Raw genomic sequence first — 22,993 nt, 5'->3', positions numbered from 1 at the left:
AGTTGCCCTTTCCCTACTCCTGCTTTACAGTCAACCTCCCGGGACTTTTTATGTAATGGATAACGGAGAAGAACGCAGTCACCATAAGGGTGCATGTGGTCTCCTGGCATCTGTGGAGGAGTGAGGCCTTGTCGAAAAGGATCAGTGTTATATCCATTCTGTTCAATAGCCAGGAGCTGCTGTGGAGGCAGGGTTGTGTAGGGATTCATCATCGTCTCCATCCCGGGATTAGAGGAGGTGTTCGCTGGGACTGTACGAGAAAGAAGAGATAAAAAAAAGTGAATGCCACAGAGGAACAAATCCCACCCAGTTTCACACTTACATGAAGGAGGTTATGCTAAACACTTCTGACTCTCTGGTTAGGTTGGAGTTGGAGATGTTCAAGCCTCTTTAGAGAGGCTTGATTGCAATGGCACCAGGCTTGAGGGTCAAATTAGAGTGGGGGTTTCTCTCCTTAGCATGTAAGTAGTTTCTGGAAAGTTTTAAACAAGTGTTCAAAATATTCAAATTGGGATAAAGTTCTTCCTGTTCATGGGGTGAGGAACAAAGCAGAGGACACAGATTCAATGTTATCTAAAGAACCATAGAAGAGTACAGCACAGAAGCAGGGAATGCCAACAATCATATCTCTGAAAGAGCTATCCAATTAGTTCATCCCTGAAGCTCCCCTGAGAACTAGCTTCCTTCAAAGATTTAGTTCCTGTTAAAACATCAAATCTGCTACCACCCACCAATGCAAACAATGCTTCCCAGATCAAAATAAGCAGCCTGGTATATTTTTATAATTCGATCAAAAAAAGACTAATAAAATCTAGGAGAAATGCAAGAAAAGAAAATAGAACTAAAACATATATTAGTGAAGCCAAAAGTGGCATAGGATCACTCTACAAAGGTCACTGTCTTCCTGGTGTGTAGTCTATCTCACCTCCACATCCTTCCCACCTAGATTTATCATTTGGCATTGCTGCAGGATTAATGCAACTTCCTGACTCTGTCCTTGTCATTTCATGTGGCTCTGACCTAGTCACTGAATGTTAGAAATTGTGACTTATATGACCACATCGATGCCACTGGAAAGAGGAATGACCCCTTACCTATCCCTGGAAGTGGTGGCACCAAGACAACCAAACACAGACTTCCCGTGCCCCACCATTCAACCCCAGTCCAGACCCAAGCCTTGCTCTTCTCTTCCAGCTCAGGCAACACATCCTCCCTGTAAGACTTAGCTCACCCCAGATAACAGACCCCTAGAGACCCTCAACCCTGAATCCCAATCTCAGACCCACCTCCCCAAGATCCCAACCAGAACTCCCCACCCTCAGACAGTCAAACCTTGACACCCCACTACCATCCTACAACAACCCCCAGTTTCCTTGCCTGTAAGAAAGGTAAATACAATGCTGGAATTCATTTTGAGAAGATTAATATATAAAAGCAAGGATGTAATGCTGAGACTTTATAAGGCATTAGTCAGACCAGATGTGGAAATATTGGGAGCAGTTTAGGGCCCCATATCTAAGAAAGGACATTAGAGAGAGACCACAGGAGGTTTACCAAGAATGATCCTGGGATTGAAAGGTTTAACGTATAAGGCTCTGGGCCTGAATTCGCTAGAGTTTAGAAGAATTAGTGGGATCTCATTGAAACTACCAAATATTGAAAGGCTTAGAAAGACATGGAAAGGATGTTTCACATAGTGGGAGAGTCTAGGATGAGTGGGCACAGCCTCAAAATACAAGAACATCCCTTTGGAACAGAGATGAGTAGGAACTTCTTTAGCTGGAGGCTGATGAATCTATGGAATTTATTGCCACAGATGGTTCTAGATGCTTTGTATAATTAAAACAAAGCTTGGTAGGTACTTAATTAATCAGGACATCAAAGGGGAGAAGACAGGAGAATGGGGTTGAAAGTAAAAATAAATCAGCCATGCTTGAATGGCAGAGCAGACTCATAGGGTTGAAAGGCATAAATCTGCTCCTATGTCTTAAAGAATTATGGACACTGCACTTTCAGTTCCTTTCCCAGATTCCACACCCCAGACATTTGTCCCCTAATTCCTCTCCCTGACACATCTCAATCCCAGACACCTAAAAAACCAAATCCACCCCACTCTTTACAGACCATGGCATGGTATTACAACAGGGATGAAACACACAGATGACAGGGTGGAAAGCCAGGGGAAAGTTGCTGCAATCAGTCAGAACAGACCTTGCAGACAGATGGGGAGGAGGAAGAGAATTCAGCAGCAGCTGGCATTGAGACATGATAGGGTGAATGCACAAGCAGGAATTTATTGGAGTTGCAGGAGAGTTGGAAGAAAAGGGCAGATTAAAAATCGAGTGGTGGGTTACAATACTGTGGATGAGTAAGCAGTTACAGTGTGAAGGTCTGTGATGGATTAGAATTCAAGTTTGCAAGTCATGATGCAGAATTTCAAATCCAAATGTTGACTATTTCTTTCATCCCTCAGATACCGCATGACCTATTGTGTTCTTCATTGTTTATTCCAGGTTCACAAGAGTAGTGGATGTGGGTGGTGGGGTGGTAGATTGCAGATTGCAGTGGTGGGTTACAATGGTGAGAGGTGATTGCAGAGGTGAGGTGAGTGATGATCACAGTGGTGGGGGTGAGAGGTGATTACAGTGGTGGGTTACAGTAGCGATCACAGTGGTGGGGGTGAGTGGAGATGGAAAGCATGCTGCTGAGAGCAGAGCCGATAACTGGATGATTGGGATGGACTGCTAGTACTGGAGAAGAACAATTTGAGAATGAACCTATGGTCAGAAGCCATTTAGGAAGGGTTCTAACTAAAGGAGCTGGAGAGGAATTTGGGTACTGAGGAGATGGGATGGGGAGATGAGCTGATCAGCAACAGAGCAGATCTTAGTGACCACAACTCAACACCACAAGTCTCATTCCTCACATACTTGCCTTTCTGTCATCAGCAATATCCTGCTGTGCCCATCCCAGCTTATGTCTACCCACCCCAGCCCTGCTCTCTGGCCATTTCTCTAGAAAAATGCCTGTGAAATTCTTCTGCCAGCATTCCCTCAGCAGGTAGCTTCTGGATTGGATAGGCTCTGAGACTGGCTGCTTGTGACGGGTCTCAGGCAGTGATACAGAAGCGATGTGATGGTCAGTCTCATCCTATTCTAACCTGTGTTGAGTCGTTGCGTGTTCTGCTGGTCTTGCTGCTGTTGCTGCTGTCGTCGGGCCAACTTCTTCATCTGTAGGGGGACAAGAGCAAGACAGTCAGTTACTCATCACAGTGAAACCTGAGCTCATTTGCCTCCATGCACAGTGTGGGCTCACTTTCCTCCCACAGTCTGGGATCAGTGAGATCAAATACAAACTAGAACGTCCTGCATAGCCAGCAGCCCAATTGTATGAACACGGAACCACTCACCCAGGTTTTCTTCCCCACCCCCATCAAGTTCATTTCTCCCTTTTCTTTTCTTTTCTATTCTATCCCTCTCTCATTACCCCTCCACCTAGTTCCATATGTCTTTCATTCCTTTCTTATCTGGTCCATCTATCACCTACCAACCTCTGTCTCTACCCTTCCTTCATCCAGTTTTATCTACCTAATCCTTTTCTGCCCCCACCTCCCTTTCTGATCCCACCAATCCCTTGCTAGCAGAGGATTGAGTATAGGAGTTGGGATGTAAGGTTAAAATTGTACAAGGCATAGGTGAGGCCAAATTTGGAGTATTGTATACAGTTCACACACATACACACATCTGCTCTCACCCCATCCTCCCACACACCTCACTCGGGATAGGGTTCCCCTTGTCCTCACCTACCAACCCACCAGCCTCCGGGTACAACTCTGTAACTTCCGCCACCTCCAATGGGATCCCACTACCAAGCACATCTTTCCCTCCCCCCCTTTCTGCTTTCCGCAGGGATCACTCCCTACGCGACTCCTTTGTACATTCGTCTCCCCACCCCCCCATCCCTTCCCACCGATCTTCCTCCTGGCACTTATCCTTGTAAGTGGAACAAGTGCTACACCTGCCCTTACACTTCCTCCCTCACCACCATTCAGGGCCCCAGACAGTCCTTCCAGGTGAGGCGACACTTCACCTGTGAGTTAGCTGGTGTGATATACTGCGTCTGGTGCTCCCGGTGCAGCCTTCTATATATTGGTGAGACTCAACGCAGACTGGGAGACTATTTCGCTGAACACCTACGCTCTGCCAAAGAAAGCAGGATCTCCCAGTGGCCACACATTTTAATTCCACATCCCATTCCCACTCTGATATGTCAATCCATGGCATCCTCAACTGTAAAAATGAAGTCACACTCAGGTTGAAGGATCAACATCTTATATTCCGTCTGGGTAGCCTCGAACCTGATGGCATGAACATTGATTTTTCTAACTTCCGTTAATGCCCCTCATCCCCTTCTTACCCCAACCCTTATCATTTATTTATTATTTTTTCCCTTTTTTCTCTCTTTTCTCTCTCTGTCCCTCTCACAATCACTCCTTGAATGCTCTCCATCTTCCTCTGGTGTTCCCCTCCCCCTTTCTTTCTCCCTAGGCCTCCCGTCCCATGATCCTTTCCCTTCTCCTGCTCTGTGTCCCTTTTTTGAATTGAATTGTTGAATGATCTTTATTGTCATTATATATCGGTACAATGAAATTCTGTTTGGCTTCCTCTCAGGCAATCAAATAAAGCAGTAGATAAAAACAAGACAGTAATAGAAAATCAGTATTAAATAGATAAGTTGCAGAAAATAAGTTACAGCAGCACCAAAATGTCACAGTAATGCACAAAGTGCCATTAGTGCAAGTATTTGAGTCCTTGTGTGTGCTCACAGTTTCAGTCACTGTTCTGTGGGACTGGTGTGATGGAGGCCACAGCTCTGGAGTAGAAGCTGCTCCTCAGTCTATTTGTTCTGGTTTTTAGTGTCCTGAACCTTTTGCTGGATGGAAGTGGGTCAAACAGGGAGTGGCAGGGGTGTGTGGTGTCTCTGGTTGTACTGATTGCTTTCCTCCTGAGTCTGCTGGAATAGATGGTGTCCAGTCCTGGGAGCTCCATCCTGACAATTCGCTGGGCTGCCTTCACCACACGATGCAGGATTGTGCTTCTGTAGAAGTTAAGCAACAGCTTTTGTAGGAGTTTGGCCTGTTTCAGCTTTCTGAGGGAGAAGAGTCTTTGCTGTGCCTTCTTTACAAGCATCGAGGTGTCAATCAACTTTCCAGCTCTTAGCTTCATCCCTCCCCCTCCTGTCTTCTCCTATCATTTCGGATCTCTCCTCCCCCTCCCACTTTCAAATCTCTTACCATCTCTTCTTTCAGTTAGTCCTGATGAAACGTTGACTGTACTTCTTCCTATAAATGCTGCCTGGCCTGCTGTGTTCCACCAGCATTTTGTGTGTGTTGCTTGAATTTCCAGCATCTGCAGATTTCTTCGTGTTTGCGTCTATATACTGGCTGTCTTTTTTCATGCTCTTAATCCTGATGATGGGTCTCTACTCAAAACATTGACTACAGATGCTGCCTGACCTGCTGAGTGCCTCCAGGTGTTTGTTTTTTTTACAGATTCCAGCATCTGCATTCTCTTGTGTCTCAATGGGATAAAGTCATTCCATACCCAGGGATAGGGATCCTTGTATTACCAGCCCAATCTCACTCCACTCACTTCACCCAACATAACACACAGCCTTCTCCATCACTGGCACTGCAAGGTGTATCACTCAACATGGGATTATTCCTTCCCTACAGTTTTGGTTAGTTCTGTAAGATAAAGCATGTTGGTTGGAGCAGGGTGTGCTTTTTAAGAAGAGAGTCACTTTGCTTGGACTTGGGTGAAGTCACATCCTTCATCCACCCATTCCGGAGGTCCACAGAATGCTGAGTCTTGTACCTAATTTCTGGGTGTATGTCTTACCCATTTCATTGAACCTTTTTAACCAACCCATGTTGGCACTGGAAAAAGCTGTATGGAAACCTAGTAGCAATGCTGGTTTCTTATGGTATTTACTCTGCAGGCCAGGCTTTTATGGTGACACCAAACATTTCAGCATCTGCAGTGTACTTTGTGTTTATTATCTGTCCAGTAGATGTGCTTGCTGGACACTCAGATCAGTGTAATCCTGACCAGTTGTGCAGTGCCTGCAAGAAGTATTCACCCACCCCCCACACTTGGAAGTTTTCATGTTTTATTGTTTTACAACATTTAAATCCACTGTGATTCATTTGGCTTTTTGACACTGATCAACAGAAAATATTCTTTCATGTCAAAGTGAAAGTAAAGTTCTACAAATCAGTCTAAATTTATTACAATTATTAAACACAAAATCATTGATCGCATAATTACTCACCCCTTAAAGTCAGTATTTAGTAGATGCATCTTTTGCAGCAATTACAGCCTTGAGTCTGTGTGGATAGGTCTCTATCAGTTTTGCACATCTAGACCACTACAATTATTCCCCATTCTTCTTTACAAAACAGTCCTGCTCTGTCAGATTGCATTGGGATTGTGTGAGAACAGCCCTTTTCAAGTCCAGCCACAAACTCCCAATTGGACTGAGGTCGGGACTCTGACTTGGCTACTCCAGGACATTAACTTTGTTGTTTTTAAACCATTCCTGTGTAGCTTTGGCTTTATGCTTGGGGTCATTGTGTCACCAGGTTCAGATATAGCCCAAATGCAGAGTGAAAGACACTGAAGCGGGTCGATAGTTCACAGACTTTAATGCGAACAGTGTTAAAGAGAAAAGAAAACAGTAAGCGCTAGGCTGAACAGAGCTGTTAACTAAAACTCTCAAATGGAAAATGTAGCCTACACTGCAGTTGAAAAGAACAACTAAGAATAAAATGAATAACGCTAGTCTTCAGAGTCAGTTGACTCAACAGTCCAGTTTCTCAGGCAAGGCGGAATACAAGCAGGCAGCAAAGCATTGCTGTGCTATGTCCAAGTCTCAACAAGCACTACGACGACAAGTATGGAGTTAAATACTATCACAATTAAATAATAATGAACTGACACGTAGATATTCACAAGTGCAATTGCCAAATCTACTGTGCTGCCAAATACGTGGTTGTGAAACATTGTCCTGCTGGAAAACAAATCTTCTCCCAAGTTGTAGTTCTCTTTCAGACTGTATCAGGTTTTCCACCAGGATTTTCCTGTATTTTGCTGCATTCATTTTACCCTCTACCTTCACAAGCCTTCCAGGGCCTGCTGCAGTGACGCATCCCCACAGCATGGTGCAACCACCACCATGCTTCATGGTAGAGTTGATATGCTTTTGATGGTATGCGGTGTTTGGCCAACGTTAAACATAGCATTTAGTCTGATGGCCGAAAAGCTCAATTTTGGTTTCATCAGAGCATAGAACCTTCTTCCAGCTGACTTCAGAGTTTCCACATGCCTTTTGACAAACTCTAGCTGAGATCTTATGTGAGTTTTTTTTCAAAAGTGGCTTTCTCTTTGCCATTCTCCCACAAAGCTACAACTGGTGAAGCACCCAGACAACAGTTGTAAGCGCAGTCACTTTCAGCGACTAAAGCTTGTAACTCCTCCAGCATTGTCACAGGCCTCTTCGTGCCCTCCTTCACTAGTCCCCGTGGTCACTCTGTTTTTGAGGACTGCCTGTTCTAAGCAGATTTATAGCTGTGCCATATTCTTTCTTTCTTGATTGACTTAACAGTACTCCAAGTGACTTGGAAATTTTCTTGTATCCATCTCCTGATCTATGCTTTTCAATAACCATTTTGCATAGTTGCTTGGAGTGTTCTTTTGTCTTCATGGTGTAGTTTTTGCCAGGACACCAGCAGCTGAACCTTCCAGATACATGCGTATTTTTACTACAATCAATTGAAATACCTTGACTGCACACAGTGATCTCCATTTCACTGATCATGTGACCTCTAAAAGCAATTGACTGCACCAGTGATAATTTGGTGTATCATATTAAGAGGGGGTGGATACTTATGTAATCCAATTATTTTGTGTTTTATATTTGTAATTAATTTAGACCACTTTGTAGAGATCTGTTTTCACTTTGACACGAAAGAGTTTTTTTCTGTTGATCAGTCAAAACAAGCCAAATTAAATCCACTGTGATTCAATAGTGTAAACAATAAAACATGAAAACTTCCAAGGGGGATAAATACTTTATATAGGCACTGTAACTCAACCAGTGCCAACTGTGAAGGGCTGCGGGCCAGTTGCCATAAATTCCTCCACCACACCCTCTCTACCAGAGGTGCCACTTCTGACTGGGTACATCCACAACTTGTCAACCTATCCTTTCACCAGCTTGCACCCAGCTCCGTTATTTTTGAACCACTGACTAAAGTGTATAAAGAAAAGGAAGACACCCATGATGTTTTTATTAAATTTCAAGAGCATCCAGGGTAATTAATCTCAAACTCTCAAAGAGTTTGGACATGAGCTTGCTAAACCCACAATCAACATCTTACCTTTGCTCGCTGATTTTGGAACCACACCTGTACAACTCGGACACTCAAGCCTGTCTCTGCTGCCAGCGTCTCCCTGACCTTAGAAGGAAAGCAGGAGATAATTATAGAACCACAGGGTGGGGATCATAGCAATTCATAAAACATAGAACAGTACCGCACATTAACAGGGCCTTTGGCCCACAATGTTGTGCCGAACTAATTAGCTAATGACACCTGATTAAACTTACCTCTTCTGCCTGCACATAGTCCTTCATTCTCTGCATTTTCATGTGCCCAAAATCTCTATCATAACTGACTTCACTACCACCACAGGCAACATATCGCAGGAAAATATCCCTGTGTAAAAAATCTGCCCCCCCCCACATCCTCTTGAACTTTAAATGCATACCATCTCATATAAGATAATTCAACCCTGCTGTCCACTCTATCTACGCCCCATCTAACTTCATAAAATTCTATCAGGTGTCCCCTAGTTTGTTCAACCGGTCTGGATACCTCATACCCTCCAATCCAGGCAGCATCCAGATAAACCTTTTCTAACCTCACCAAAGTTTCCCCACTTTTGCTATAATGGAGCAACCAGAACTGAATGCAAAACTCCAGATACAGCCTAAGCAGGGTTTATAAAGATGCAACACAATCTCCTGACTCTTGAACTCAATGCCTTGTCTAATAAAGGCAAGTGTGCCATACACCTTCCTTACCCCCTATCAACCTGTGCAGCTGCTGTTGGAGTTGGACTGCAAGATTTATCAATACTGTTACAAGTCCTACTATTAACTCTATGCTTTCCTTTTACATTTGATCTTCCAAGTGCAATGCCTCGCACTCACTTAGATTAAACTCCATCTGCATTTCTCCTCCTATGTCTGCAGCTGATCTGTATCCTCTGTATCTTTTTGGCAAATTATTTCCCTTATCCAGATGAGTGGTCTCAACCTGAAACACTGACTGTCCACTTTCCTTCGCAGATGCTACCTGACCCACAGAGATCTTCCAGCTCAGGTGTTTTACACGGTTCTCCACACCTTCGCTCAATTTGTTCCATGTCTCTGCTGTAAAAGCCTTGTTAAGCCCTGCCTTCAAGGATCAGTGGAAAGTGCACTCATGGCTTTCCCCTGTTCCTCTACAGTCCCCATATCCTGCCATTATTGCTGGATTCCTCACCCTGCTCATATACACCAGCTCATAGTTCTTCAGCCTAAGATCCACGCGTCACCTTCCTGCCCACCTGCTCATTCACCAGCCTCCTTCTGCCTTTCTCACATGAACTACATGGCTCACTTGCAAGTCTTTTTAACCACAGCTTCAACTCCTGTGGCTATAGCTCTCTCTTAGATGAGAAACATTCACTTAACTAAACTTCCAACAAACAAAGGCATTTATTTAAAATAATTTATCTCTTTACAAGGGTTGGAGAATGCATTTGGAAATTGTCTTTAAATCCAGATCCAGTAATGTTTAAGAGTCTTTCTGATCTGTTCTTGGGAAGGACTCTGTAAACTAAAATGGAGATTTTTTTAAAAAAAAACCTCTTGAGCAGCTGCACTCATTTTCAATTCACTTCATTTAGAGATGTGGTGTAAAACAGGCCATTCCGACCCAACCAGCCACACAGCCCAGCAACCTACCTATTTAACCCTCGCCTAATCTCAGGGAAATTTACAATGGCCAATTAACCTACTAACCAGTACGTCTTTGGACTGTAGGAGGAAACTGGAGCACATAGACAAAGAATGTATAAACTTTCTTACAGAGGACAATGGAATTGAACTCCAAACACCAATGTCCCAAGCTGCATTATATACTTTTTATATGTTTCTATCAAGTCCTCCTTCAGCCTCCATTGCTCCAAAGAAAACAACCCAAGTTTGCCCAACCTCTGCTTAGAGCAGATACCCTGTAATCCAAGCAGCAAAGCTTCCACATCCATCCTGTATTTGTTTGACACTGCCTTTCAAACTCAGGTCCATAAAACCAGTAACATTTAACAGTCTTTCTAAGCTGTAAATGGGAAGGAGTCTGAGAAGTAAAAACGGGATTTTAAAAAATCCTCCTGAGCACCTGCACTCCTGCATATGGAATCAATAGCCTTTGCATGAACAATTTGTATATTTCAGCTTATTAAAAACAAGTGTGGTTACCTTTGATTTGAAGATCCATAGTCTCATAGAGTTGGAAAGCATGGAAATAGGCTCTTTGGCCCAACACATTTCATGCCGACCAAGGTGCCTGTCTAAGCCGGTCCTCTTATCTGTGTTTGGCCCTTTCCTGCCTATGTACCTGGCTAAGTGTCTTTTAAACGTTGCTATTGTATCGGCCTCTAACACTTCCAGTTGCAATTCATTCCATATACCCAGCATGCTCTGTGTGAAAAACGTACCTCTCGGATCCTCTTTAGTTCATTTCCCTCTCCCCTTAAATCTCTAGCCTGAGACTCCACTACCCTGGAGAACTGTGATTCGCCATTATACCCTGCATATACCCTACCCTGTGATGCCCTGTATAATTACATAAACCTCTATCTTAAGCTAAAAAAACCTCTGGTTAACCAACATTTGGAGTATTGTTTGTAGTTCTCTTTGGCCTGTTACAAGATGGATGTGGAGGCTTTGGAGAGAATCATCATGATGCTGCCTGGATTAGAGGGTACTCATCTCTAACCAGAGGCTGGGCAAAACCAAGTATTCGAAGTAGCCCAAGGGGGTATTGAATGCCATTTTCCACTCGTCTCACTCCTTTATTCTGACCAGATGGTAGGCACTTCGTAGGTCCAACTTAGAGAAGATGGTGGCTCTGTGAAGTAGTTCGACAGTGAAGTTTATGAGGGGCAGTGGGTACTTGTTCTTTATGGTTGTGATGCACCATCAATAACTCTCGAAGACATGAGGCGAGATATAGGCTTTTATTCGCTGGAAGAGAGCAGTCAGCAGCAAGAGATTCCCACACGACATCCTGGAGACTGAGGGTGGAGCCGTGCCTCCAATCGCCTTTATACAGGGGTCTGTGGGAGGAGCCACAGGAGCAGTCAGCGGGGCGGCGTGTCCAGACAGGTATAAGTAGTTCACCACAGGTTGTATGATTTAGGCCTTGGTAGTTAATGCAGGGACATAGTGAACCATCCTTCTTCCCCACAAAGAAGAACCCTGCGCCCACCGGGGAGGATGAGGGTTGGATAATGCCCGCTGCAAGAAATTGACTGACGTAACACTCCATTGCTTCCCTCTCTGGTCTGGACAAGTTATACAGCCGACTAGTGGGTAGAGGAGCTCCGGGGAGAAGGTTAATAGCACAATTTAGTTGCTTACTAAATACTTGTCCCAGGTCGTGGTACTCCACTGGAACCCTGGACAAGTCAGGGGGTTCAGCAGCAGACGAGGCCGCGGTGGCTTTTACAGGGGAAAGGCCCAACTGTAGACAAATGGAGTGACAAAACGGACTCCAGCTGGGTATCTTCCCAGTGGACCAATCAGTGTGGAGGTTATGGCAGCTTAACCAGGGGTAACCAAGAACTATAGGAGCTCAAGGAGAGGGAATTAGGTTAAATTATTCCTGTCCCTGATGGTTCCCAGAGAGAATCAAAGACAGTGGTGGTATATAGTGAGTGACTCGGGCCAGAAGTCTTCTGTCCAGTGCCCAGGCTTCCAGAGGGGTACTCAACAGCTCCCGAGGAAGTCCGCCCAGGAAGCTATGTCCTCATCCAACAGATTTCCCTCAGCACCAAGGCAGACGGAGACAGGGACTGTTGGTAGTAGCTTACAGTAGCTTGGATCTGCATCTGGGTTGGTGGACAGAAGGGAATGTTGTCTGACTCACCAGGGTCCCCCTTTCTATTGGAGAGCCCTCCCTTTTTGGCCGAAGGGAACAGGTAACATGAAAATGGCCAGACCAACCGCAATAGAAACACTCCTCCGATCTCAATTTCCAGAGTCGCTCTGTGGGAGAAAGACAGTTCCGTCCCAGCTGCATTGGTTCCTCTCCTGGGATGGTGGAAACAGCCAGACTGGGAGCTATTCTAGGAGCAGGAGGAAGAGAGAGGCTAGGGCTGGGAGAAGATGGTAAAGCGTGATGTAGGGTAACCAAAGGTGTAGGACAACTAGTCCTCTCTCTCTGAAGTTCTTGAATCGGTTGTCCAGCCTGGTGGCTAGGGAGATCAATGAAATCCAGGCTGTTAGTGTCATTCCTAACCGCCAACTCATCCTTTACCATGTCACAGAGGCCTTGCCGAAATATCTCCTGGAGTGCCTCATCATTCCACCCCAAGTCAGCCGCTTGCGCCTGGAACTCCATGGAGTATTTGGCAACACTGTGTGAGCCCCAATGGAGGGTGAGTAGACGCTTAGCGGGATCTTTACCGTAGACAGGATGGTCAAAAATCTTCCTCATTTCTGAGATGAAGGTTGGGAACGAAGAGCAGATCTCTGGCTGATTATCCCAAATCACGGTGGCCCATGCTAAGGCACTTCCTCGCAACAACCCCATGATGTAAGCTATCTTTGATCTGTCCGTGGTGTACATGGATGATCAAACACCAAGGAGCATTGCAACAGAATGGTCTGCACTTCCCCAGATCCCCAGTGTAGGTTCTGGTTCAGGTACATGCGGCTCTCTTAGCGGTCATGTTGTCGACACATAGGGCATTGCCACTACAGGCTGTCTGGGCTGGTCAGACAGAGTTCCCGGAGTGGACGGGGAAAGATAAGCAGATACTCAGTCAACCTGTTCATTGACCTTTTTTACATTCACTGACAGGGAATGGTGGTTCTCCATGACATCCCGGAGCAGCTGATCGTGTGGGCCAGTAGGGAGCCCTGGCTGGCGAGGGCTTGCTGCAGGGGATTCATGTCCACTGGGTTCATTATGGCCAGTTTGTTCTGTAGCATGGAGCAACTGAGGAGAACCCAAGTGCAGGACACAGGCATGGAGACTGAGTTGGGAATGCTGGCACAGACGTGTACGTTGAACAGCAAACAGGAGGAACCTTGACACGGAGTTCTGAAATGGAGTCTTGACATGGAGATGGGGTTTTCATGGAATATCTTGAAACTGGAGCTGAACTTAGAACTAACGGTTCTAAGCAGTCAGGAAATGAAGTTATCACATGGGAATAGACCAACAAACTGGCGACCAGTGGTTGTGACACTAGGGTTCTTATACTGCAGTTCTTGATGGAGACCAGGTGTGCTGTCATCAAGCGAATTAGCAGTAAATGGGAAATTAATTATTGGAATCAAGGCATAATCACAGGAGATTAGGGGCAAAATAGGGGATTAACAATTGGGACCATGACAATAGGATCCACCCTACTTTCTCCCTTTCAGATTTGCTTCTCTGCTGGGTACCTGGTGTACCCAATCCACCTGCCACCTCTCTCCCACAGTCCATTGTCTCACTGCCCAACATGGTTTACTGTCACTTCGCTCTACATTACAGCTGTCTGTGGAGCAAGAGATCACAGAGATTGTTGGAGACAGTTCCTTGCGGAGTTTATGCACCAGTTTTAAAAAGTGAGTGGTGACTGTCTGTGGAGCTGGAGATCACCAGGGTTATTAGCAATTTAGCAAGGGCCAATAAAAAATTAGATTTAAGCAGTAGCCATTATGGGAATGGGCCATGGTTAGTGTGGTCAGGCTTTGGCTCAACAGGCTTCAGTGAGAATAGGCAGAGGCTAAGGATGCTGAGTCTTTTTGAGTCATTTATTTTATTGTACAATTTAAACATGAGAAGTTAAAGCCAAAGGTACAACTGTAGACAGGATGGTATTTAAGGCAGCACAATGTTTCTCCTGTAACATGTGGGATTACAGAGTACCTAATGGCCTCCTTGTTGCCTACATCTGCAGGAAGTGCACCCAACTTCAGCTCCTGGCAATATCAAGGTACTGGAGCTGTATATCACCAAATACCCTTGGATATTTCCACAGATGTACCATGCAGAGTATTCTAACTGGCTGCATCATCGTCTGGTGGGGATGGACCACTGCACAGGATTGGAAAAGGCTGTAGAAAGTTGGAAACTCAGCCAACACCATTATGGGCACTAGCTCGCCAGCATCCAGGATACATTAAAAAGATGATGCCTCAAGAAGATGGCATCCATTATTAAGGACCCCTTAATTTTATTATATTTTTATTGTAATTTAGTTTGTTTAAAGTCATATTGATTGCAATCTACTACTGCTACAAAACAATGCATTTCATGGCATATGCCAGTGATATTAAACCGGATTCTGATCCTGGAGCTGAATATAGTCAGGACCATTCTGGAGGTTGAAAACCTCATAAATGACTCTTTTACTGAGGTATTCATACCCAGAGTGCAGGCTTCATATAGTAGATGGGTGGTCACCAGGAGAAGTAAAGGGTTCCCCTGTGTCCATTCCCCTCAGCAGCAAGTATATCCCTTTGGATACTGCTGGGAGAGAGAGGTTCTATCAGGATACAGCAGGAGCAGCCATCTCACTGGCACTGTAGCCAGTTCTGAGGCTCAGCAGGAAGGGGAAAGTCCAGGACTGCAGTAGTGATAGGAGACTCAGTTGTAGGGGGAGATGGACAAGAGATTCTGTGATCACTAAAGAGAAGCCAAGATGGTGTGTTGTCTCCCAGATGCTATGGTCCAGGGTGTCTCAGAGCAGCTGCAGAATATTCTAAAGAAGGAAGGTAAGCAGATTGTGGTGCATATTGGCACCAATGACGTAGGTAGAAAGAGGGAAGAGGTCCTGCACAGTGAGTATAGGGAGTTAGGGAAGAGGCTGAAGAGCAGAACCTCCAAGGTAGTAATTTCTGGGTTACTCCTGGTGTCATGTGCTAGTTGAGGCAGGAATAGGATGATAGTACAGATGAATGAGTGACTGAGGGTGTGATGCAGGGGACATGGTTTCAGGTTCTTGGATCATTGGAAACTTGTTTAGGCCAGCTGACCTGTGCAAGAGGAAAGGGTTGCACCTAAACTGGAGGAGAACCAATATCCTGGCCAGGAGGTTCGCTAGTGCTACTCAAGAGGGTTTAAACTAGTTTGGCAGGAGAATAGGAACCACAGCACCAGGTCATAATGTGGAGGGATGGAGAGGAAGGTAGATGTCAGGGTCAGTAAAAACAGGCAGGAACAAAGTAATAGATATGATAGGACCGATAGTTTGAGGTGCGTGCATTTTATGCTAGGAGTATTGGTAAAGGTGTTTAATGTAGAGCATGGGATGGTACATGGAACTATGATGTTTGGCCATTACACAAACCTAGTTGAGAGTGGAACATGAATGGGTGTTTAATGTCTCAAAGTTTCAACGTTTTGGAAAAGACTGAGAGGAAGGCAGGGTGGGATGTGCAATATCTCACCTGCACTCGGAGAGGAGATAATGGAGAGAAACTGAATCTATAGAGTAGAACATGAAAATAGGAAGCGTGCAGTCACTCTACTGGATTTTGTACTACAGACCCCCAATAGCCACAAAGACATTGAGAAACAGATTAAAGAATGATGTAAAAACAATAGGGTTGTTGTCATGGCATCTTCAAAAGGTTTAGATGGTACAGGATTTGATAGGTGCATTCAGGAGAGTTCCTTAAATTAATATATAGATATTCCAACAAGAGGAGCTGTATTGGAACTGGTGCTGTGTTATGAGCCTGGCCAGGTGACTGACCTTTCATTGGATGAACAGTTAGGGAACAGTGACTACAACTCCTTAATTTTTTAAATAACAATAGATGAAGATAACTATTTACATTACAAGAGCGGGGAAAATATGAGAGCATTAGGCAGTAACTTGGACGATTTAATGGAGAACAGCTGTTTATGGGCAAGTCCACATCTGGCATGTGGAGGGTATTTAAACACCAACTGCACAGACACGTATGTTTCAGTCAGAAGGAATGACAAGAATGGTAAGGTAAGGGAACCTTGGATGTCAAGTGAGGTGATAAATTTAGTCAGAAAGAAAAAGGATAAGTATGTAAAGCTTAGGAAGTTAAGAGTCAAACATTATAAAGAAACCAGAAAAGAACCCAAGAAGGGAATTAGAAAAGCCAGGACACACTATGAAAAGTAGGATTAAAGAGAATCCCAAGGTGTTCTATATAGACATCAAGAGCAAAAGGATATCTAGGGAGGGGGTAGGACCATCAAGGATAAAGGGGGGAATAGTTACTTGGATGCAGTGGATGTGGGTGAGGTCCTTACTGTGTACTTTACATCAGTATTATCAAGGAGAAGGACATGGAGGACAGGGAGATCAGTGCTAAATGAGTTGATATGCTAGGGCATTCTGAAATAAAGGAGCAGGTAGTGTTAGATCTCTTAAATAGTATTATAATGTATAAGTCCCCAGGGCTGTTGTAGATGGGTCATATTCTGCATGGAGGTCGGAGACCAGTGGTGTGCCTCAGGGATCTGTTCTGGGACCCCTACTCTTTGTGATTTTTATAAATGACCTAGATGAGGAAGTGGAGGGATGGGTTAGTAAATTTGCTGATGACACAAAGGTTGGAGGTGTTGTGGATAGTGTGGAGGGCTGTCAGAGGTTACAACGGGACATTGATTGGATGCAAAACTGGGCTGAGAAGTGGCAGATGGAGTTTGGCCCAGATAAGTGTGAGGTGGTTTAATTTGGGAGGTCAAATATGATGGCAGAATATAGTATTAATGGTAAGACTCTTGGCAGTGGGAGGATCAGAAGGATCTTGGGGTCTGAGTCCATAGGACACTCAAAGCTGCTACGCAGATTGACTCTGTGGTTAAGAAGGCATACGGTGTATTGGCCTTCATCAATCATGGGATTGAGTTTAAGAGCTATATAGGACCCTGGGTCAGACTCCACTTGGAGTACTGTGCTCAATTCTGGTCGCCTCACTACGGGAAGGATGTGAAAACCATAGAAAGGGTGCAGAGGAGATTTACAAGGATGTTGCCTGGATTGGAGAGCATGCCTTATGAGAATAGGTTGAGTGAACTCTAGAATGAGAGGGTATAGTTTTAAGGTACTTGGAAGTAGGTACAGAGGAGATGTCAGGAGTAAGTTTTTTATGCAGAGAATGGTGAGTGTGTGGAATGGGCTGCCAGCGGCGGTGGTGCAGGCGGATAAGATAGGGTCTTTTAAGAGACTTTTGGATAGGTACATGGAGCTTAGAGAAATAGAGGGCCATGGTAAAGCCTAGGTGGTTCTCAGGTAGGGACATGTTCGGTACAGCTTTGTAGGTTGAAGGGCCTGTATTGTGTCTATATTTTCTATGTTTTATTACCCCAGGTTATTGAGAGAGCCAAGAGAAGATATTACTGAGGCCTTGACCAATATCTTCATGACCCCTCCAGCCACAGGTGAGGTCCAAAAGGACTAGTGAGTGGCTAATGTTGATCCATTGTTCAAGAAGGAAACCAAAGATAATCCTGGATCGACCAGTGATGCTCACATCAGTGGCAGGGAAGTTACTGGAGAGAATTCTTCTGTAATGATCAATAAACCAATTAATTGGAATCAAACTGGTGTCTCAGGACTGAGTGCATCTGCCCCCATGCCAACCAATGTTCCCTCTAATTTTTAGTAGTCAGTGTGTGCAAAAATCTTATGTTGTGCAAATTTTCTTCTGTGACAAAAGTATGTGCACACTGAATGTACGCATGGCACAGTTTAGGTAGGTTTACAAAATATTTGACATAAAACTGCACAGAATAACAACAAAATAACATACATATTTAAGTCACTCAGTTTTTCTCTCTCCTTATCTTGGCATTTACCCATTCTTTGGAAAGGGTAAATCACAGAGAGATTTAGGCCAGTTAGAAGAGTGGGCTGAATGATGGCAGATGGAGTTTAATGCTGATAAGTGTGAGGTGCTACATTTTGGTAGTAATAATCCAAATAGGACATACATGGTAAATGGTAGGGCATTGAAGAATGCAGTAGAACAGAGTGACCTAGGTGCATAGTTCCCTGAAGGTGGAATCTCATGTGGATAGGGTGGTGAAGAAAGCTTTTGGTATGCTGGCCTTTATAAATCAGAGCATTGAGTAGAGGAGTTGGGATGTAATGTTAAAATTGTACAAGGCATTGGTGAGGCCAAATTTGGACTATTGTGTACAGTTCTGGTCACCGAATTATAGGAAAGATGTCAACAAAATAGAGAGAGTACAGAGAAGATTTACTAGAATGTTACCTGGGTTTCAGCACCTAAGTTACAGGGAAAGGTTGAACAAGTTAGGTCTTTATTATTTGGAGCATAGAAGGTTGAGGGGGGACTTGATAGAGGTATTTAAAATTATGAGGGGGATAGATAGAGTTGACATGGATAGGCTTTTTCCATTGAGAGTAGGGGAGATTCAAACAAGAGGACATGAGTTGAGAGTTAGGGGGTAAAAGTTTAAAGGTAACATGAGGGGGAATTTCTTTACTCTGAGAGTGGTAGCTGTGTGAAACGAGCTTCCAGTGGACGTGGTAGAGGCAGGTTCGGTATTGTCATTTAAAGTAAAATTGGATAGGTATATGTACAGGAAAGGAATGGAGGGTTATGGGCTGAGTGCGGGCCAGTGGGACTAGGTGAGAGTAATCGTTCGGCACAGACTAGAAGGGCTGAGATGGACTGTTTCCATGCTGTAATTGTTATATGGTTATATATGGTTTGTAAACTCTATCTAGACTAAGAGAACTTCCATCCAATTGATAGCTTTCGATTCTCATTAACATATCCAAATAACATTCACCTAGCGGTTTCTCAGCTTGTTTTTGAATTGATTCATTAGGCTAAAACCTTGCTCACAGTCCGCACTAGACATAAGAAAGGTTCCCCCAATGTCCATCAACTGTGCAAGGTCGTTCATTTTGAAGTACAAATGCCACCATGAGCAAAATTTGAAATCAGTTTGGATTTAACTTTTTTCTCGCATGGAAAATATGAAATCATTAAAGTGTCTAACTATTACAGTATTTTCAGCTAGAAAATCGTGATAATTTAGACATAAGGCAATAACTTATTCATCCCCAAATGTGAAGTCACAATCTGCAATTGCGGAGAAATCAAAAGCTGACCATTCTTGTACCTCATCTTCAGGAAACCTTTCTTCTAAATGAACACAGAGACTAGTTATAAAAGTCAACAGCAAACTTGTATCTACTGTGACGTTTTCTTCAAGTTGTTGGCTTAGCAAAACTTTAAAGAAATTTGCAGTTCTTTTGTGCTTCACGCCCTTTACTTCTTTTGAATTCGACATAGTGAATCAATATTTTTTCAATAAAAACTTAGTAGGCTATCTACAGGATTTGAAACAGATCTTTGTAAACTTTATGATATGAACACTGTCCACCGAAGGTGGCTGCCACCATGATGCAGCTGTACAAACCAGAACAGGAAAGGAGAGGTGACATGCATTGTGGTATTTGAAAAACCGACTAACTAGTTAACAGAAACATTTAGCTAAAAGATTATTTTCAATAAGCATAATTATTAATTACTACATTATTTTAGGTAACTAACTTCTTGTGCGCACATTAATTTCCTTTGTGCGCTGCTTGAGAAACGTGTGTGCACGCGCACAGCTTAGAGGGAACATAGGCGCCAACCTCTCCCCATGTCCCTTAAACTCCTTCGGTGCCATCGGTTCCACACACCTCCCGTGGCACTCTACCCTTGCTATTCCCAATATCCTCTGCTTCTGCCAGATTCACCAACTTGCTCTCGGTTCCATATTGACAAATATAGTACTGTGCAAAAGGCGTAGGCACCTAGATATATATAGGTGTGTGTGTGTGTGTGTGTGTGTGTGTGTGTGTGTGTGTGTGTGTGTGTGTGTGTGTGTGTGTGTGTGTGTGTGTGTGTGTGTGTGTGTGTGTGTGTGTGTGTGTGTGTGTGTGTGTGTGTGTGTGTGTGTGTGTGTGTGCGCCTAAGACTTTTGCACAGTGCTGTATATATCCAGTTGTAAGTGGGTAAATCTGACAAGTTTTAACCATAAGAGTCTTTGGCACAAAATTACTTCAATTGTGCAGTCAAGATAATGTGCTAATAGCTACGAGTCCCTGTGAAGTAAATCTTTGAAAATGGTAAGTATTCAGCCACACAACATAATGCAAAACTCAAACAGATGAACAGTGAGAGGCCATTTCCCCTGAGCTAATATTAGATGCAAAGGGATTACAACCAACTGAAAAGGAGGGAAGTTATTCTGAAGGCAGCAAAACCTAACAACATTGTGGACTGCAGATGCAAAAGATGCGATCAAACATAATATCAGACAATGGGACACAAAAGAGACTGCAGGTGCTGGAGTCCGGAGCGGCAGCCTGCTGAATTTGTATAGCGGGTCAAGCAACATCTGTATGGGGGGGAGGAATTGTTGAGGTTTTGAGTTGAAATCCCAAATCAGGACTGAAACCTCAAAATATCCTTTCATCTGACAGATGCTGCTTTACCCATTGACTTCCACCAACAGACTGACTGTTGCTCCATACTATCAGACAATCCTGGAAATACTCCAGTCAGCCAGCATCTGCGAAGGGAAAAACATTTTGGCCTGATGATCAGAACTAGGCAACTGCAGAAGAAACACATTTTAGGTTACAAAGAAGAGGAAGTTGCAGTGAACAAGAGGAATGTCTGTGAAAGTTTGTAGACTAAGAGAGCCTTCTGGAGTTGACCGAGAGGGGAAAGTGAAAGTTTCTTGATTACAGATGACCTGTCTGAAGGAAATATAAATGAAGGAGTTAAAAGAGAGAGAGAAATTCTGGTCCAGTCAGACGCAGGTTGCTGCTGAACTGAAAATCTGAAAATAAAAGAAAATAAGGAAATACACGGTAGAGATTGATGCCTAAATTTTCATAGAGTGTTCTACTGGAAAGCTGAGATCCATGGATCCATGGGTTATAAGAACAGATAGTATCAGAGAAAGGTGCTCAGTTAGATTCATTGCTTTTTATGAAAGAAAATGTTATTAAACACTTGCTTACTTTACCGTTGTCATCTACTGTCAAATGTTGGGCTGGAGATATTAATGAGATATTTCTACTCCATTACTTACTCATCTGCTAAAACATGCACACACAAAGACAGGACACTAGGAGCAGGAGTACGCCACTCAGCGCCTTAAGCCTGGCCCACCATTCGATATGACTCGTGTAACTCAGAACTCAACTCCTCTGTACCAGATCCATAAAGACTTAAATTCTCTCAATCACAGAGTGTTTCAACAGTGTATCAATCTCTATTTCAAATACTTGTGATGATATTTTAAGGGTGCTTAAATTTAACAGTGGTATATTAATTTTAAAAAATTTCATTGTTACAGAACCTGGGGGGTGGGAGATGGACTTTCCTCAGCCTTTGCAGAAAGTAGAGACACTGCTGGGCTTTCTTTGCTATGGAGCTGGTGTTGAGGGACCGGGTGAGATTCTCCGCCTGGTGAACACCAAGAAATTTGGTGCCCTTAATGATCTCTACTGAGGAGCCATTACTACCATCAAGGAGGAGGTACAGGAGCCTGAAGACACAGACTCAACATTTCAGGAACAGCTTTTTCCTCTCTGCCATCAGATTTCTGAATGGACAACAAATCCTTGAACACTACCCCAGTAATTTTTCCTTGTCTTTTTGCACTACATATGAAATTTAATTTTTTATATATACTTCTTGTTGTAATTTATATTTTTATTATGTATTGCAATGTACTACTGCCACAAAACAACAAATTTAGTATCATATGTCAGTGATATCAAGTCTGATTTTGATGGCATCAGACAGGATCTGGCAAGTGTGGCTTGGGTCAAGCTGTTTTCTGGCAAAGGTGTACTTGGTAAGTGGGAGACCTTCAAAAGTGAAGTTTTCAGAATTCAAAGCTTGTATGTGCCTGTCAGAATAAAAGGTAAAGATAACAGGTGTAGGAAACCTTGGTCTTCAAGAGATATTGAGGCCCTGGTTAAGAAAAAATGGGGGTGCATGGCAGGTATAGGCAGGTCAGAACAAATTGAGTCTTTCTGGAGTATGAAAAGTGCAAGAAAACACAAGAAAAAAAATCCAGAGAGTTAAAAGAAGGTGTGAGGTTGCCCTTGCAGATAGTATGAAGGAGAATCAGAAGGGATTCTACAGATATGTTAAGAGCAAAAGAATTGCAAGGGACAAAATTGGTCCTCTGCTAGATCAGAATGTTAATCTATGCGTGGACCCAAAGAGAGAGATATTAATTCGATTTTTTGCCTCTGTATTTACTCAGGAGATGGATACAGAGTCTATAGAATGAGGCAAAGCAGCAGCGAGGTCATGGAATCTATACAGATTACAGAGGAGGAGGTGTTTACTGTCTTGAGAAAAATTAAGGTGGATAAATCCCCAGTAGCTGACAAGGTGTTCCCTCGGATCCTGTGGGAGGCAAGTGCCGAAATCGCAAGGATCCTTGCAGAGATACTTAAATCATCCTTAGCAACAGTTGAGGTAATGAAGGATTGGAGGATAGCTAATGTTGTTCCACTGTTTATAAAAGGCTCTAAAAATAAACCAGGAAATTATATTTGGAGAAGGAAGTCGGTGGATCAGAACGGGAGTGTGGCGGGAGCCATTTTGAGTTTTTCTTCTTCTCATC

The 22,993-nt window shown here is 43.7% G+C and overlaps 1 protein-coding gene across 2 annotated transcripts in view; it reads right to left on the bottom strand.

The window, feature by feature from the left end:
• Positions 1 to 22,993, bottom strand: part of LOC140737291 (LIM homeobox transcription factor 1-alpha-like) — a 634,570-nt gene that overhangs the window by 5,647 nt on the left and 605,930 nt on the right. For both annotated transcript variants that reach the window (XM_073063685.1, XM_073063686.1), the window contains exons 6-8: positions 8,441 to 8,518; positions 3,161 to 3,230; positions 83 to 250 (exon numbers count right to left, since the gene is read on the bottom strand). In XM_073063685.1, the coding sequence (XP_072919786.1) occupies positions 83 to 250; positions 3,161 to 3,230; positions 8,441 to 8,518 (316 nt within the window). The remainder of the gene's footprint in view (positions 1 to 82; positions 251 to 3,160; positions 3,231 to 8,440; positions 8,519 to 22,993) is intronic.

The sequence above is a fragment of the Hemitrygon akajei genome, chromosome 12, assembly GCF_048418815.1.
Source record: "Hemitrygon akajei chromosome 12, sHemAka1.3, whole genome shotgun sequence".
NCBI classification, from domain to species: domain Eukaryota; kingdom Metazoa; phylum Chordata; class Chondrichthyes; order Myliobatiformes; family Dasyatidae; genus Hemitrygon; species Hemitrygon akajei.
The sequence above is the reverse complement of the archived record's forward strand: the minus strand, read 5'-3'. Positions and strand labels throughout refer to the sequence as shown.